The sequence below is a fragment of the Anomaloglossus baeobatrachus genome, chromosome 2 (genome assembly GCF_048569485.1).
Source record: "Anomaloglossus baeobatrachus isolate aAnoBae1 chromosome 2, aAnoBae1.hap1, whole genome shotgun sequence".
Lineage (NCBI taxonomy): Eukaryota > Metazoa > Chordata > Amphibia > Anura > Aromobatidae > Anomaloglossus > Anomaloglossus baeobatrachus.
The window spans coordinates 81,165,675-81,182,732 of NC_134354.1; the positions used below are offsets into that span (position 1 = coordinate 81,165,675).

The 17,058-nt window shown below is 49.3% G+C and overlaps 1 protein-coding gene across 2 annotated transcripts in view; it reads left to right on the plus strand.

The window, feature by feature from the left end:
• ARL13B (ARF like GTPase 13B) overlaps positions 1-16,856 on the plus strand; it is a 140,810-nt gene extending 123,954 nt beyond the window's left edge. The window contains exon 11 of one of the 2 annotated variants that reach the window (XM_075335121.1): positions 15,542-16,856. In XM_075335121.1, the coding sequence (XP_075191236.1) occupies positions 15,542-15,618 (77 nt within the window). In that variant the 3' untranslated portion in view covers positions 15,619-16,856. The remainder of the gene's footprint in view (positions 1-15,541) is intronic. The other variant, XM_075335122.1, reaches the window with a different exon arrangement.
• The last annotated feature ends 202 nt before the right edge of the window (positions 16,857-17,058 follow it).

Below are 17,058 nucleotides of genomic sequence, written 5' to 3' on the forward strand. Positions count from 1 at the left end.
AAACCTCAGCAGAAAAAATGGCAGCAGAGGTTTCAGTCCTTTCGAGGTTCGGGCAAGACACAATTCTCCTCGTCCAAAGGGACTCAGAGGACGCAAAGAAGCTCAGATTCCTGGCGGGCTCACGCGCGCTCCAAGAAAGCAAATGGAGGAACCGCTTCCAAAGCGGCTACCTCATGACTTCCAGCTCCCCCCCTCCGCATCTCCGGTCAGGGGCAGGCTCTCCCGCTTTTCCGTTATTTGGATGTCACAGGTCAAAGACCGGTGGGTGACAGACATTTTGTCTCGCGGGTACAGAATCGAGTTCAGTTCTCGTCCTCCAGCTCGGTTCTTCAGAACCTCCCCACATCCAGACCGAGCAGATGCCCTGCTGCAGGCGGTGGACTCCCTAAGAGCGGAAGGAGTAGTGGTTCCTGTACCGCCTCAGGAACAAGGGAGAGGGTTTTACTCCAATCTCTTTGTGGTTCCAAAAAAGGACGGCTCGTTCCGTCCTGTTCTGGATCTAAAGCTGCTCAACAAACATGTGCACGCCAGGCGGTTCCGGATGGAAACCCTCCGCTCTGTCGTGGCCTCAATGTCTCAAGGAGACTTCCTTGCCTCAATAGACATCAAAGATGCTTATCTCCACGTGCCAATTGCTACAGAACATCAACGTTTTCTACGTTTTGTGATAGGAAACGAACATCTTCAGTTCGTAGCTCTGCCATTCGGTCTGGCGACAGCCCCACGGGTTTTCACCAAGGTCATGGCGGCAGTGGTAGCGGTCTTGCACTCTCAGGGACACTCGGTGATCCCTTACCTAGACGATCTACTTGTCAAGGCACCCTCTCAAGAGGCATGCCAACTCAGTCTACATGCTACACTGGAGACTCTACAGACGTTCGGATGGATCATCAACTTTCCAAAGTCGAATCTGTCTCCGACACAGTCACTAACGTATCTTGGCATGGAGTTCCATACTCGAGCAGCGAGAGTGAAGCTTACGCTGAACAAGCAGCGGTCACTACAGACAGGGGTGCAATCCCTCCTTCAGGGCCAGTCGCACCCCTTACGGCGCCTCATGCACTTCCTCGGGAAGATGGTGGCAGCCATGGAAGCAGTTCCCTTTGCGCAGTTTCATCTGCGTCCACTTCAATGGGACATTCTCCGCCAATGGGACGGGAAGTCAACGTCCCTGGACAGGAAAGTCTCTCTTTCCCAGACGGCCAAGGACTCTCTACAATGGTGGCTCCTTCCCACCTCATTGTCTCAGGGAAGATCCTTCCTGCCCCCATCCTGGGCAGTGGTCACGACAGATGCGAGTCTGTCAGGGTGGGGAGCAGTGTTTCTCCACCACAGGGCTCAGGGGACGTGGACTCCGCAGGAGTCCACCCTTCAGATCAATGTTCTGGAAATCAGAGCAGTGTATCTTGCCCTACTAGCCTTCCAGCAGTGGCTGGAAGGAAGGCAGATCCGAATTCAGTCGGACAACTCCACAGCGGTGGCATACATCAACCACCAAGGGGGGACACGCAGTCGGCAAGCCTTCCAGGAAGTCCGGCGGATTCTGATGTGGGTGGAAGCCACGGCCTCCACCATATCCGCAGTTCACATCCCCGGCGTAGAAAACTGGGAAGCAGACTTCCTCAGTCGCCAGGGCATGGACGCAGGGGAATGGTCCCTTCACCCGGACGTGTTTCAGGAAATCTGTCGCCGATGGGGAGTGCCGGACGTCGACCTAATGGCGTCCCGGCACAACAACAAGGTCCCGGCATTCATGGCGAGGTCGCGCGATCAAAGAGCTCTGGCGGCAGACGCATTGGTTCAAGATTGGTCGCAGTTCCGGCTCCCATACGTCTTTCCACCTCTGGCACTCTTGCCCAGAGTGTTACGCAAGATCAGATCCGATTGCAGCCGCGTCATACTCGTCGCCCCAGACTGGCCGAGGAGATCGTGGTATCCGGATCTGTGGCATCTCACGGTCGGTCGACCGTGGTCACTGCCAGACCGACCAGACTTACTGTCCCAAGGGCCGTTTTTCCATCAGAATTCTGCGGCCCTGAACCTGACTGTGTGGCCATTGAGTCCTGGATCCTAGCGTCTGCAGGATTATCTCAAGGAGTCGTAGCCACAATGAGACAAGCTAGGAAGTCAACGTCTGCTAAGATCTACCACAGAACGTGGAAGATTTTCTTATCTTGGTGCTCTGCACAGAGAGTATCCCCTTGGCCATTTGCATTGCCCACCTTTCTTTCCTTCCTGCAATCGGGGTTGGAAAAGGGCTTGTCGCTCAGCTCCCTTAAAGGGCAAGTCTCGGCACTGTCGGTGTTTTTTCAGAAGCGTCTAGCACGTCTTCCTAAGGTACGCACGTTCCTACAGGGGGTCTGTCATATTGTGCCCCCGTACAAGCGGCCGTTAGATCCATGGGATCTGAACAGAGTACTTGTTGCTCTGCAAAAGCCGCCCTTCGAGCCTCTAAAGGACGTTTCCTTTTCTCGCCTGTCACAGAAAGTGGCGTTTCTTGTCGCGATCACATCGCTTCGGCGAGTGTCCGAGCTGGCAGCTTTGTCATCCAAGGCTCCTTTCCTGGTGTTCCACCAGGACAAGGTAGTGCTGCGCCCCATTCCGGAGTTTCTCCCTAAGGTCGTATCCTCGTTTCATCTTAATCAGGATATATCCTTGCCTTCCTTTTACCCTCATCCGGTTCACCGGTATGAAAAGGACTTACGTTTGCTAGATCTGGTGAGAGCACTCAGAATCTACATTTCCCGAACGGCGCCCATGCGCCGTTCCGATGCTCTTTTTGTCCTTGTCGCTGGTCCGCGCAAGGGATTGCAGGCTTCTAAAGCCACCCTGGCTCGATGGATCAAAGAACCAATTCTAGAGGCCTACCGCTCTGCGGGGCTTCCGGTTCCTTCAGGGCTAAAAGCCCACTCAACCAGAGCCGTGGGTGCGTCCTGGGCATTACGACACCAGGCTTCGGCTCAACAGGTGTGCCAGGCAGCAACCTGGTCCAGTCTGCACACTTTCACCAAGCATTATCAGGTGCATACCTATGCTTCGGCGGATGCCAGCTTAGGTAGAAGAGTCCTGCAGGCGGCAGTGACATCCCCGTAGGGGAGGGCTGTTTTTTTTTTTGCAGCTCTAACATGAGGTATTTCTTTACCCACCCAGGGACAGCTTTTGGACGTCCCAATCGTCTGGGTCTCCCAATAGAGCGCTGAAGAAGAAGGGAATTTTGTTACTTACCGTAAATTCCTTTTCTTCTAGCTCTTATTGGGAGACCCAGCACCCGCCCTGTTGTCCTTCGGGATTTTTTTGTTGTTTGCGGGTACACATGTTGTTCATGTTGAACGGTTTTTTCGGTTCTCCGATGTTTCTCGGAGTTAATTTGTTTAAACCAGTTATTGGCTTCCTCCTTCTTGCTTTGGCACTAAAACTGGAGTACCCGTGATACCACGGGGGGGTATAGCCAGAAGGGGAGGGGCCTTGCACTTTTTAGTGTAGTGCTTTGTGTGGCCTCCGGAGGGCAGTAGCTATACCCCAATCGTCTGGGTCTCCCAATAAGAGCTAGAAGAAAAGGAATTTACGGTAAGTAACAAAATTCCCTTCTTTTCGGCTCTTTTTATCGAGGTATTCTTTTACCCACCCAGGGATTGCTTTTGGACATCCCAATTGTCTGGGTCTCCCAATGGAGCGACAAAGAAGAAGGGAATTTTGTTTACTTACCGTAAATTCCTTTTCTTCTAGCTCCTATTGGGAGACCCAGCACCCGCCCCTGTTCCCTTCGGGCTGTTGTTTTTTTTTGTGTACACATGTTGTTCATGTTCATTGTTCTTTGGTTCATGGTTCAGTTCTCCGAACATCCTTCGGATTGAATTTACCTTAGACCAATTTATAAGTTTCCTCCTTCCTGCTTTGGCACCAAAACTGATGGGCCCGTGATGCACGGGAGGGTGTATAGTTAGAGGGGAGGGGTTACACTTTTTAAAGTGTAATACTTTGTGTGGCCTCCGGAGGCAGAAGCTATACACCCAATTGTCTGGGTCTCCCAATAGGAGCTAGAAGAAAAGGAATTTACGGTAAGTAAACAAAATTCCCTTCATTATTATATAGAGTCATTACACACAGAGTGATCTATTCCTATATATTATATAGAGTCATTACACACAGAGTGATCTATTTCAAGTGTTTATTTCTGTTAATGTTGATGATTATGGCTTACAGCCAATGAAAACCCAAAAGTCATTATCTCAGAAAATTAGAATATTATATAAGAACTGAAAAAAAATTTTTAAACTCAGAAATGTTGTCCTACTGAAAAGTCTGTGCAGTAAATGCCTCAATACTTGGTCGGGGCTCCTTTTGCATGAATTACTGCATCGATGTGGCGTAGCATGGAGGCGATCAGCCTGTGACACTGCTGAGGTGTTATGGAAGCCCAGGTTGCTTTGATAGCAGCCTTCAGCTCATCTGCATTGTTGGGTCTGGTGTCTCTCGTCTTCCTCTTGATAATACCCCATAGCTTCTCTATGGGGTTTAGGTCAGGTGAGTTTGCTGGCCAATCAAGCACAGTGATACTGTGGTTATTAAACCAGGTATTGGTACTTTTAGCAGTGTGGACAGGTGCCAAGTCCTGCTGGAAAATGAAATCTCCAAAAAGCTTGTCGGTAGAGGGAAGTATGAAGTGCTCTAAAATTTCCTGGTAGATGGCTGCGCTGACTTTGGTCTTGATAAACCACAGTGGAGCTACACCAGCAGATGACATGGCTCCCCAAACCATCACTGATTGTGGACACTTCACACTAGACCTCAGCAGCTTGGATTGTGGCCTCTCCACTCTTCCTCCAGACTCTGGGAACTTTATTTCCAAATGAAATGCAAAATTTACATTCATCTGAAAACACCTTGGACCACTGAGAACAGTCCAGTTATTTTACTTTGTCGCTCTATTGGGAGACCCAGACAATTGGGTGTATAGCTACTGCCTCCGGAGGCCACACAAAGTATTACACTTAAAAGTGTAAGGCCCCTCCCCTACTGCCTATACACCCCCCGTGGGATCACTGGTTCCTCAGTTTTCATGCTTTGTGCGAAGGAGGCTAACATCCACGCATAGCTCCACTGTTTAGTCAGCAGCAGCTGCTGACTTTGTCGGATGGAAGAAAAGAGGGCCCATACTAGGGCCCCCAGCATGCTCCCTTCTCACCCCACTTTTGTCGGAGGTGTTTGTTAAGGTTGAGGTACCCATTGCGGGTACGGAGGCTGGAGCCCACATGCTGCTTTCCTTCCCCATCCCCTTAGGGCTCTGGGTGAAGTGGGATCCCATCGGTCTCCAGGCACAGGAGACCGTGCTCCGTCCACAGCCCTGGGGATCTGCTGGACATGGAGCTGAGTATCGTCAGGGACAGGGCCCTGCTACATTAAGGTACTCTGTGTCCCCGTACAAATCGCGCACACACACACCAGCATTGCTGGGTGTGTTAGTGCGCCGGGGGCAGCAGCGCGGCGCGCTTGTGCTATACTCACTGCAGCTTGCTGAGTGAGTTTATGTGTTAGGAACTACCGCACCGGCCGCTGATGGCGGTTTTTACAGCAGCGCTGCGGCGCGGCTGGGACTTGTGGTGCGCCGGGGACTTCCGCGCTGGCCGCGCTTATACGGCGGCCGCGCTTATAAATCGAGTCCCCGGCTTTTGCGGCCTAGTTCCGTTTCGTTCCCGCCCCCAGGCCTGCCAGTCAGGGGAAGGGCGGGACGCTGTGCTGAACTTCAGCGCCGAGGGCTGGAGTCTGCTTAGCATACTCCAACCCCCCTCACTGGGCACAGTGGGACGCCAGTTTCCCGCACTTTGTCTGGGGCACGCCCACGGCCCGCCCCGCTTCACAGGACGCTGGCAGCCATTCCTGTTTGCAGTCTCAGTGGAGAAGGGAGACAAGCTCTGGGAGACCCAGACACGTGATTCTGGCGACCACACACCGGCTTGGAGCGGGCGGTAAGCGGCACCTCGGGTGCTGACACCACTTGTGCCGAAGTGTTCATTTGTATATGCTTGTATTCTATACATTGCACTGTACGGTCGCTATTCTTGGCTATATACCCTCCTAGATTGCTAGACAACATGTCGTCCGCAAAAAGCAAGGGGGCCAAGACACAGGCTTTCTATGCTACCTGTACCGCATGTGCGGCTGTTCTACCGGCTGGTGCCACTGACCCCCATTGTGTGCAATGTTCGGCCCCTGTGGCACTTGCTCAGCCGGGGCCTCTGCTAGAGGTGGCCCAAGGAGAACCACCTGTGAACACTGTCCAGGTGACAGGGACGGAGTTTGCAGTTTTTGCTGATAGATTGTCGGTGACTATGACTAAAATCCTTCAGACTTTGCAGTCCAGACCGGTAACTCAGACCATGGGCACTGTTGATTCAATGCTCCCTGGCCCCCCTCATTTGGAACAAATCCGTGCTCCGGGGGGGTCCCATGCATCCCGGGGTGATGGCTCTGACACGGACGACAGTCCCAGACAGCCTAAGCGAGCTCGCTATGAGCGGCCCTCGACTTCATCACACTGGTCAGGGTCCCAGCAGGAGGACTCTCTGTATGATGAGGCAGAGGTAGCTGATCAGGATTCTGATCCTGAGACCGCTCTCAATCTGGATACACCTGATGGGGACGCAATAGTGAATGATCTCATAGCGTCCATCAATAAAATGTTGGATATTTCTCCCCTAGCTCCTCCAGTGGAGGAGTCGGCTTCACAGCAGGAGAAATTCCATTTCAGGTATCCCAAGCGTAAATTGAGTACTTTTCTGGACCACTCTGACTTTAGAGGGTCAGTCCAGAAACACCACGCTTATCCGGATAAGCGTTTCTCAAAACGTCTTAAGGATACACGTTATCCCTTTCCCCCTGATGTGGTCAAGAGCTGGACCCAGTGTCCAAAGGTGGATCCCCCAATCTCCAGGCTTGCGGCTAGATCCATAGTGGCAGTGGAAGATGGGGCTTCACTTAAAGATGCCACTGACAGACAGATGGAACTCTGGTTGAAATCCATCTATGAAGCTATCGGCGCGTCGTTTGCTCCAGCATTCGCAGCCGTATGGGCACTCCAAGCTATTTCAGCTGGTCTTGCGCAGGTTGACACTGTCACACGTACATCTGGTCCGCAAGTAGCGTCCTTAACCTCTCAAATGTCTGCATTTGCGTCTTACGCTATTAATGCTGTCCTAGACTCTACGAGCCGTACGGCAGTGGCGTCCGCCAACTCCGTGGTTTTACGCAGAGCCTTGTGGTTAAGGGAATGGAAGGCAGATTCTGCTTCCAAGAAGTGCTTAACCAGTTTGCCATTTTCTGGTGACAGACTGTTTGGTGAGAGATTGGATGAAATCATTAAACAGTCCAAGGGTAAGGATTCATCCTTACCTCAGCCCAGACCAAATAAACCCCAACAGAGAAGGGGACAGTCGAGGTTCCGGTCCTTTCGAGGCTCGGGCAGGTCCCAATTCTCCTCGTCCAAAAGGACTCAAAAGGATCAGAGGAGCTCAGATTCTTGGCGGGCTCAGTCACGCCCAAAGAAAGCAGCCGGAGGAACCGCTACCAAGGCGGCTTCCTCATGACTTTCGGTCTCCTCTCTCCGCATCCTCGGTCGGTGGCAGGCTCTCCCGCTTTGGCGACATTTGGCTGCCACATGTCAAAGACTGTTGGGTGAGAGACATTCTGTCTCACGGGTACAGGATAGAGTTCAGTTCTCGTCCTCCAACTCGATTCTTCAGAACTTCTCCGCCTCCCGACCGAGCCGATGCTCTTCTGCAGGCGGTGTGCTCTTTAAAGGCAGAAGGAGTGGTGATCCCTGTTCCTCTTCAGGAGCAAGGTCACGGCTTTTACTCCAATTTGTTTGTGGTACCAAAAAAGGACGGGTCTTTCCGTCCTGTTCTGGACCTAAAACTGCTCAACAAGCATGTGAAAACCAGGCGGTTCCGGATGGAATCCCTCCGCTCCGTCATCGCCTCAATGTCTCAAGGAGATTTCCTAGCATCAATAGACATCAAAGATGCTTATCTCCACGTGCCGATTGCTCCAGAGCACCAGCGTTTTCTACGCTTCGTTATAGGAGACGAACACCTTCAGTTCGTAGCCCTGCCTTTCGGTCTGGCGACAGCCCCAAGGGTCTTCATCAAGGTCATGGCAGCAGTAGTAGCAGTCCTGCACTCTCAGGGTCACTCTGTGATCCCTTACTTGGACGATCTACTTGTCAAGGCACCCTCTCAAGAGGCATGCCAACACAGCCTGAACGTTGCGCTGGAGACTCTCCAGAGTTTCGGGTGGATCATCAACTTTGCAAAGTCAAATCTGACCCCAACCCAATCAATAACATACCTTGGCATGGAGTTTCATACTCTCTCAGCGATAGTGATGCTTCCGCTGAACAAACAGCGTTCACTACAGACAGGGGTGCAATCTCTCCTTCAGGGCCAGTCGCACCCCTTGAGACGCCTCATGCACTTCTTGGGGAAGATGGTAGCAGCAATGGAGGCAGTCCCTTTCGCGCAGTTTCATCTGCGTCCACTACAATGGGACATTTTCCGCCAATGGGACGGGAAGTCGACGTCCCTAGACAGGAACGTCTCCCTTTCTCAGGCGGCCAAGGATTCTCTTCAGTGGTGGCTTCTTCCCACCTCATTGTCAATAGGAAAGTCTTTCCTACCCCCATCCTGGGCGGTGGTCACAACGGACGCGAGTATCAGGGTGGGGAGCAGTTTTTCTCCACCACAGGGCTCAAGGTACGTGGACTCAGCAAGAGTCCACCCTTCAGATCAATGTTCTGGAGATCAGGGCAGTGTATCTTGCCCTACAAGCCTTCCAGCAGTGGCTGGAAGGCAAGCAGATCCGAATTCAGTCGGACAACTCCACAGCGGTGGCATACATCAACCACCAAGGAGGGACACGCAGTCGGCAAGCCTTTCAGGAAGTCCGGCGGATTCTAACGTGGGTGGAAGACACGGCATCCACCATATCCGCAGTTCACATCCCGGGCGTAGAAAACTGGGAAGCAGATTTCCTCAGTCGCCAGGGTATGGACGCAGGGGAATGGTCTCTTCACCCGGACGTGTTTCAGGAAATTTGTCGCCGCTGGGGGAGGCCGGACGTCGACCTAATGGCGTCCCGGCACAACAACAAGGTCCCGGCCTTCATGGCACGGTCTCACGATCTCAGAGCTCTGGCGGCGGACGCCTTAGTTCAAGATTGGTCGCAGTTCCGGCTGCCTTATGTGTTCCCACCTCTGGCGCTGTTGCCCAGAGTGCTACGCAAGATCAGGTCCGACTGCCGCCGCGCCATCCTCGTCGCTCCAGACTGGCCAAGGAGGTCGTGGTACCCGGATCTGTGGCATCTCACGGTAGGACAACCGTGGGCACTACCAGACCGGCCAGACTTGCTGTCTCAAGGGCCGTTTTTCCATCAGAATTCTGCGGCCCTGAGCCTGACTGTGTGGCCATTGAGTCCTGGATCCTAGCGTCTTCAGGATTATCTCAAGAGGTCATTGCCACCATGAGACAGGCTAGGAAACTAACCTCTGCCAAGATCTACCACAGGACGTGGAAGATATTCTTAACTTGGTGCTCTGCTCAGGAAGTTTCTCCCTGGCCATTTGCTTTGCCTACTTTTCTTTCCTTCCTGCAATCCGGGTTGGAAAAAGGTCTGTCGCTCGGCTCCCTTAAGGGACAAGTCTCTGCGCTATCTGTATTTTTTCAGAAGCGCCTAGCACGACTTCCTCAGGTACGCACGTTCCTGCAAGGGGTTTGTCATATCGTCCCTCCTTACAAGCGGCCGTTAGAGCCCTGGGATCTGAACAGGGTTCTAATTGCTCTTCAGAAGCCGCCTTTCGAGCCTATGAGGGATGTTTCCCTGTCTCGCCTTTCTCAGAAAGTGGCTTTTCTAGTAGCGGTCACGTCTCTTCGGAGAGTGTCCGAGCTAGCAGCGCTGTCATGCAAATCTCCCTTCCTGGTATTTCACCAGGATAAGGTGGTGCTGCGCCCGATTCCGGAGTTTCTCCCTAAGGTGGTATCCCCCTTTCATCTCAATCAGGATATCTCCTTACCTTCTTTGTGTCCTCGTCCAGTTCATCAATGTGAAAAGGATTTGCATAGGTTGGATCTGGTGAGAGCACTTAGAATCTACATTTCCCGCACGGCTCCTCTGCGCCGCTCGGATGCACTCTTTGTCCTTGTCGCTGGCCAGCGTAAAGGGTCGCAAGCTTCCAAATCCACCCTGGCTCGGTGGATCAAGGAACCAATTCTTGAAGCCTACCGTTCTGCGGGGCTTCCAGTTCCCTCAGGGCTGAGAGCCCATTCTACCAGAGCCGTGGGTGCGTCCTGGGCATTACGGCACCAGGCTACGGCTCAGCAGGTGTGCCAGGCGGCTACCTGGTCGAGTCTGCACACTTTTACCAAGCATTATCAGGTGCATACCTATGCTTCGGCGGACGCCAGCCTAGGTAGACAAGTCCTTCAGGCGGCGATTGCCCACCTGTAGGAAAGGGTCGTTTTTACGGCCCTATCATGAGGTATTATTTTACCCACCCAGGGATTGCTTTTGGACATCCCAATTGTCTGGGTCTCCCAATAGAGCGACAAAGAAGGGAATTTTGTTTACTTACCGTAAATTCCTTTTCTTCTAGCTCTAATTGGGAGACCCAGCACCCGCCCCTGTTTTTTTGTATACACATGTTGTTCAGGTTGAATGGTTTCAGTTCTCCGATATTCCTTCGGATTGAATTTACTTAAACCAGTTTATTGGCTTTCCTCCTTCTTGCTTTTGCACTAAAACTGAGGAACCCGTGATCCCACGGGGGGTGTATAGGCAGTAGGGGAGGGGCCTTACACTTTTAAGTGTAATACTTTGTGTGGCCTCCGGAGGCAGTAGCTATACACCCAATTGTCTGGGTCTCCCAATTAGAGCTAGAAGAAAAGGAATTTACGGTAAGTAAACAAAATTCCCTTCTTCTCCTTGTCCCAGGTAAGACGCTTCTAGCGTTGTCTATTGGTCATGAGTGGCTTCACACAAGGAATGTGATAGTTGTAGCCCACGTCCTGGATATGTCTGTGTGTGGTGGCTCTTGAAGCACTGACTCCAACAGCGTCCACTCCTTGTGAATCTTTCCAAAATGTTTTAATGGCCTTTCTTAACAATCCTATCAAGGCTGGAGTTATCCTGGTTGATTTTTGCACCTCTTTCTACCACATTTTTTTCTTTTCACTCAACATTACATTAATATTCTTGGATACAGCCCTCTGTAAACAGCCAGCGTCTTTACCAATGACCTTTTGTGGCTTACCCTCCTTGTGGAGTGTGTCAATATCTGCCTTCTGGACATCTGCCAAGTCAGCAGTCTTCCCCATGATTATGTAGCCTACTGGACCAGACTAAGGGACCACTTTAAATGCTTTTGAAGCCTTTGCAGGTGTTTTGTGGTAATTGTTCTAATTTTCTGAGATAATGACTATTTTTGGTTTTCATTGGCTGTAAGCCATAATCATTAACATTAACAGAAATAAACACTTGAAATAGATCCCTCTGTGTGTAATGACTCTATATAATATATGCATTTCCCTTTTTTGTTTTGAATCACTGAAATTTACTTTTTGACTATATTCTAATTTATTGAGATGCACTTGTACATGATCAGAACAGGTAGTAATGAGCCAGGCAAGGACCTACCGCATCGTGTGCATGTCAACGGGGAATTAGTAAGGTGACTGTAATACTTTTATTTTTAAGTATTCTTGATATTCCTTATGAAATAACCACAGTGGAGCGTTGTGTCTGACACTAAACATTTACCAGTCTCACAGAATGATCTTGTCCCCTCTGATCTGAAGGTGCACGGCCCCATTGACCTTAGAAATGGTAAGTTCTCATTGTCAGGTTATTCTTGCCTATACAGGAGGAATAACAGTAACACAGAGAGATGTTCCAGGAATATTTAAAGAGTGAAGGCCCCGTTACACGCTACGATATATCTAACGATATGTCATCGGGGTCACGTGGTAAGTGACGCACATCCGGCATCGTATGACATATCGTAGATTGTGACAGCTACGAGCAACTGTGAACGAGCAAAAATACTCACCTTATCGGTGCTCGTTTACACGTCGCTCATTTTCAAAAAATCGATCATCCTTCTACGCGCCGGTTGTTCATCGTTCCCGAGGCAGCACACGTCGCTCTGTGTGACACCCCGGGAATTATGAACTGCAGCTTACCTGCATCCTGCCGGCAATGCCTAAGGAAGGAGGTGGGCGGGATGTTACGTCCCGCTCATCTCCGCCCCTCCACTTCTATTGGCCGCCTCTGTGTGACGGCGCTGTGACGCCGAACGTCCCTCCCCCTTCAGGAAGAGGATGTTTGCCGCCCACAGCGACGTCGTTTGGGAGGTAAGTACGTGTGACGGGAGGTTACCGACTTTGTGCGACACTGGCAACAAATTGCCTGAAACGCACAAACTATGGGGGCGGGTGCGATCGCACATGCGAACGCACAATATATCGAGGCGTGTAAAGCCGCCTTTATTCCTGAATTAAAAGATGGGCAGGGTAGGAAAATCAAGCCATTTTACTATTTATTAAAATTTGTTAATTTCCCTGTTATCTATTTATTTTTTTCGTTTTTATTGTTTATTGCTCATTGCCAAGAACATCCGCCACGTCCACACGTCCACAGTGTAGCACAGGTGGCCAAAGCTGTGGAATGCTTGGAAACTCTTTCCTAGTGAGTTTGTAAGCGCTGCACAAAGTCTTAGCATCACTGAAGCATGCTGGGAGCTCTTCATCCCGGCTTTTAGTTCCCTGCATTTCTGATGGAGGTAAAGCTGCCTCATATTAGGAGCGACAGTCCAGGACAGCGGCGCTGCAATGCTGCTGGTGTGAACTGTCAATCGAGGAGTGCACCAGCCTCCAGCAGCAAGGACGTCCGGAGGCAGAGGAGCAGCGGGCACGCTTCTTACAAAAGATAGCAATAACCCTTTCATAAGGATTGCATTGCTTCATACATTTTGCAAGTTAAGAGATGACCAAATCCCCTTTAAATAATTGGAGAAAACAAAAAAGTGATCCCTACTATGACATTCACTCTTCAACACACTACAATATAGAAAACAAACAAAAAAACGTATTACTCCCAAGCTTTGGCCATGTGAGGACTGTATAGTGCACGCCAGTTTGGCAGGATAACCAGTGACGTGACTAGTATGATAGATCCAATCTCATCACCTCTGCTGGCCAGGCGGAGGGGTCTTCCAAAACTCACAACAGGGACCTGGTTACAAATGTGCTTACATCGTTCATTCCTACATGAATGTGCCCCCAGATGGAGGAGAACGTCATTAATCTAATAAAGATGTCAGAATAATAAATCTATATTTTTCTATATATTTTGTTGCACTTTATACTTAATAAATCATTGTCCAGCCTCTGTCTTTTGTGACCTTCATTTACCTGCCTTTCTACCTTATTCTCGAACTCTTTTTAATTTTTTATTTTTTTTTTGTTTTTAATTCTTTTCATTCTTTTATGACTTGAACTGACCTTGCTGCCAGCATGGGGCAGTAGACCCATAATCCATGTCGGGCTTTGCAGCTATAATACGGATGCTAACCTGTGCCTGCATTCTGGCCATCTGCATTCTCACGACCTGTGTCCACACTAGTCCTGGCTTCTAATATAGAACCGTGATGTCGAGAAGAAATCTGGTCTAACTAATGCTGATAGCCCTTGTAGACCTACTATAGGGTACTATATATCACTGCTGATTCAACTATTCTAGGCCTCAATTTTTGGTAGTAATCATAGAAAAGGAAAGCTGTAGGGGTTACTACGCTTTCTTTAAAAGGTCCTATGGGGATGCAAAAACAGTAGACAGATTGGTTGCAGTTGTGATAATTTTTACCCACTGCCACTGTTTCTCCTCCCCAGTTTTTGTTTTCTTTTTGTACCAGTCTCCAATGCTTCATTATTAAAGGAAACCTGTCACCACTTTTTTGGTGGTAGAGGTTGTCCTCTACTAAATGACTACTCTACTTCTCTCCAACACCAGCACCGCCCCTCTCTTCTATCAGTGATCTTGTCACATAAACAATGTCAAGTGAGCGCTGCAGCCTGTCAGGAGATCGCGAGCGGGTACAGAGCTCAGAGCGGAGCAGAGGCACCGGTACGGGAAGTATGGCCTTGGAGACATTTCTTTCTTTAGAGGGAACCTGTCACCACTTTTTTGGCATATAAGCTGCGGCCACCACCACCGGGCTCTTATATACAGCATGTTAGAATTCTCTATATAACAGCCCAGGCCGGGGGTATAACATAAAAAACACTTTATAATACTTACCTAACGGTCGCACTATGGGCCTAATGGGTGTCTCCGTCATCCGGTCCCGGGGCCACCTCTTTTGGCCATCTTCATCCTTTTTCTGAAGCCTGGGTGCATGACGCGGCTACGTTATACTCACTTGCCGATCCTGCACAGGCGCGACCGTTAGGTAAGTATTATAAAGTGTTTTTTATGTTCTACCCCCGGCCTGGGCTTTTATATACAGCATTCAAACATGCTGTATTATAAGAGCCCGGTGGTGGTGGCCGTAACTTATAGGCCAAAAAAGTGGTGACAGGTTCCCTTTTAAAGAAAGAAATGGCTCCAAGGCCATACTTACGTCCCGTACCGGTGCCGCTGCTCCACTCTGAGCTCTGTACCCGCTCGTGATCTCCTGACAGGCTGCAGCGCTTACTTGACATTGTTTATGTGACAAGATCACTGGCAGAAGAGAGGAGTGGTGCTGGTCTTGGATAGAAGTAGAGTAGTCATTTAGCAGAGGACAACCCCTTTTAAACAAAAAATCTGTTCAGGATTCAAGGCATACTACAGATTTTCAATGCAGCAGCGTGCCCATTCTGTTGCCAAAACGCTGCCCATTTTACATGCGGATTGTACAGTCGATCTCTGGTGGATCAATCTATGGGTTGCAGACTGTTCCTAATGGGCAGAGCTAGTCAATGTGAAGAAGAAAATGTAGTATCTAAGCTCCAAAACTCAAGGCATGTCTAGATTTATTTAAAGGGGAGCTTCACCTTTTAGCCATTTGAGCCTGAAGAAGAGACCTGAATAGTCTCGACAGCTTGCTATTATTACCATCTTTTCAGTTAGCCATTAAAAGGTATCCACCACTGAGGACTTCAGTTCTTTTAAACAATTTTTTATCTCTACTGGCTAACACGGTACAAAGATATATTTTACCTGTATCAGCCATTTTCTATAAATTCATAGAGACATATGGGAAGGCAGCAACAGTGGGGCGGCATGAATTGGGACTGCAGTACCCTTTAAAACACCCCAGCTAAAGCTTTCTCCAGTTTGATGTTTCACCACCTAACACTCATCGATTCCTTCTCCATTCAGCACTGGTTTTGACGATCAGTCCTAAACATCATCATCCTCATTCCGCATGCGCTGCCTATAAGGATCTGAGTATTGCACCCTATCGTACTAATTGGAGCATTCTTTCTTATGTTTTGCTGTTTGTCTGACTTAGATTTTTATGGAAAGCCACTCCCGCCATTGACAATGAGGCAAAGACCCAACAGTGACACACATGACGTTATCTCTTGAGATGCACAACAGGGAATGGTGATTGTGTGTCCTTGCGCTGGTGACCGCACTATGACATCAGTATTTTATACTTACAGAACTAGAGGCATCTAATGCTTGGAACTGATGTGGCCAAGTGGGTTCTGTCACCAGTCAGTGGTCCACCGGTAAGTTGGCCGATTCTGGGTTACTGGACATTGTGGATCGCGCTGAAGAACAACTGATGTGAAATTGGCATGTGTCAGCTTTAACAACGTGGGACGCTACCGCCTACCTGAATGTCTCATCTATTCTGCTCCAGTGTTAACCTTTTCTTATTGTTTTCTCTCAAATTTCATATTGAACATTTTACAGTTTTTAAACTTTTTTCTTAAGAGGTCAGCAAGAAAAGCACAATGCCTGCTAAAAATGTTATATTTGGTTAAAGGGGTTGTATCAACCCCCATCACAAAATCAGTGATCAGTTGATGATTGCCTCAAACCCTACTTTTGCAGTATCCAGGTGGCCACCAAAGGGGGAGGGTCTAGTATTACAAGGCCACACATTGACAAGAATGGTCATCTATGTTATAAAGGAGCCCACGAGAATGGAAGCTTTTTGTAAAAAGTCCACCTTTTTGGGTCATGGAGGGGCTGCTGAGCATATTATCTCCATATATCTTAAGGTTTACAAGAGACAATCCCTTTAAGAATGGCCTCACTTGCTGCTGAATTGATACAGATATATTACTGCTGATTTAACTCCATGAACGTTCGCTTTTACATTTCCTGATGTGTCATGGGGGCACGATCGCATTACTAGTAATCTGTGTGACTTGGAATCTCAATGTTACAATTTTTATCACCAGACCCTGGTAACCCTGCGTTTTTATCACCAGACCCTGGTAACCCTGCGTTTTTATCACCAGACCCTGGTAACCCTGCGTTTTTATCACCAGACCCTGGTAACCCTGCGTTTTTATCACCAGACCCTGGTAACCGTGCGTTTTTAATGTTTTTTTTTTTTTTTTTTTAATACTACAGCAAACCTTTCTTCTGCATTTAAAAATGCAACTTTTTTTTTTTTTGCTTTCATTTTTTTCAGGCTCCACAAAGCAACAAACTGCACTGATCACATCCACTTTGCTTGGACATTTATGCCGTGTTCACATAAAATGTGTAAATGCTGAGTTTTTGGGGGGTTTTTTGCACACATTCTGTTGTATTTAAAGGGAACCTGTCACCACTTTTTTTGGCTATAAGCTGTGGCCACCACCATAGGGCTCTTATATACAGCATTCTAACATACTGTATATAAGAGCCCAGGCCGCTGTGAGAACTTAAAAAACAGTTTATAATACTCATCTAATGGTCGCGCTGCGATGGAATTGGGTCACGGAGGAGTCTCCGTTGTCCGGTGCCGGCGTTGCCTCTTCGGTGCATGACGCGTCCGACGTCATCCACACTCGCCGGCATTCAGGT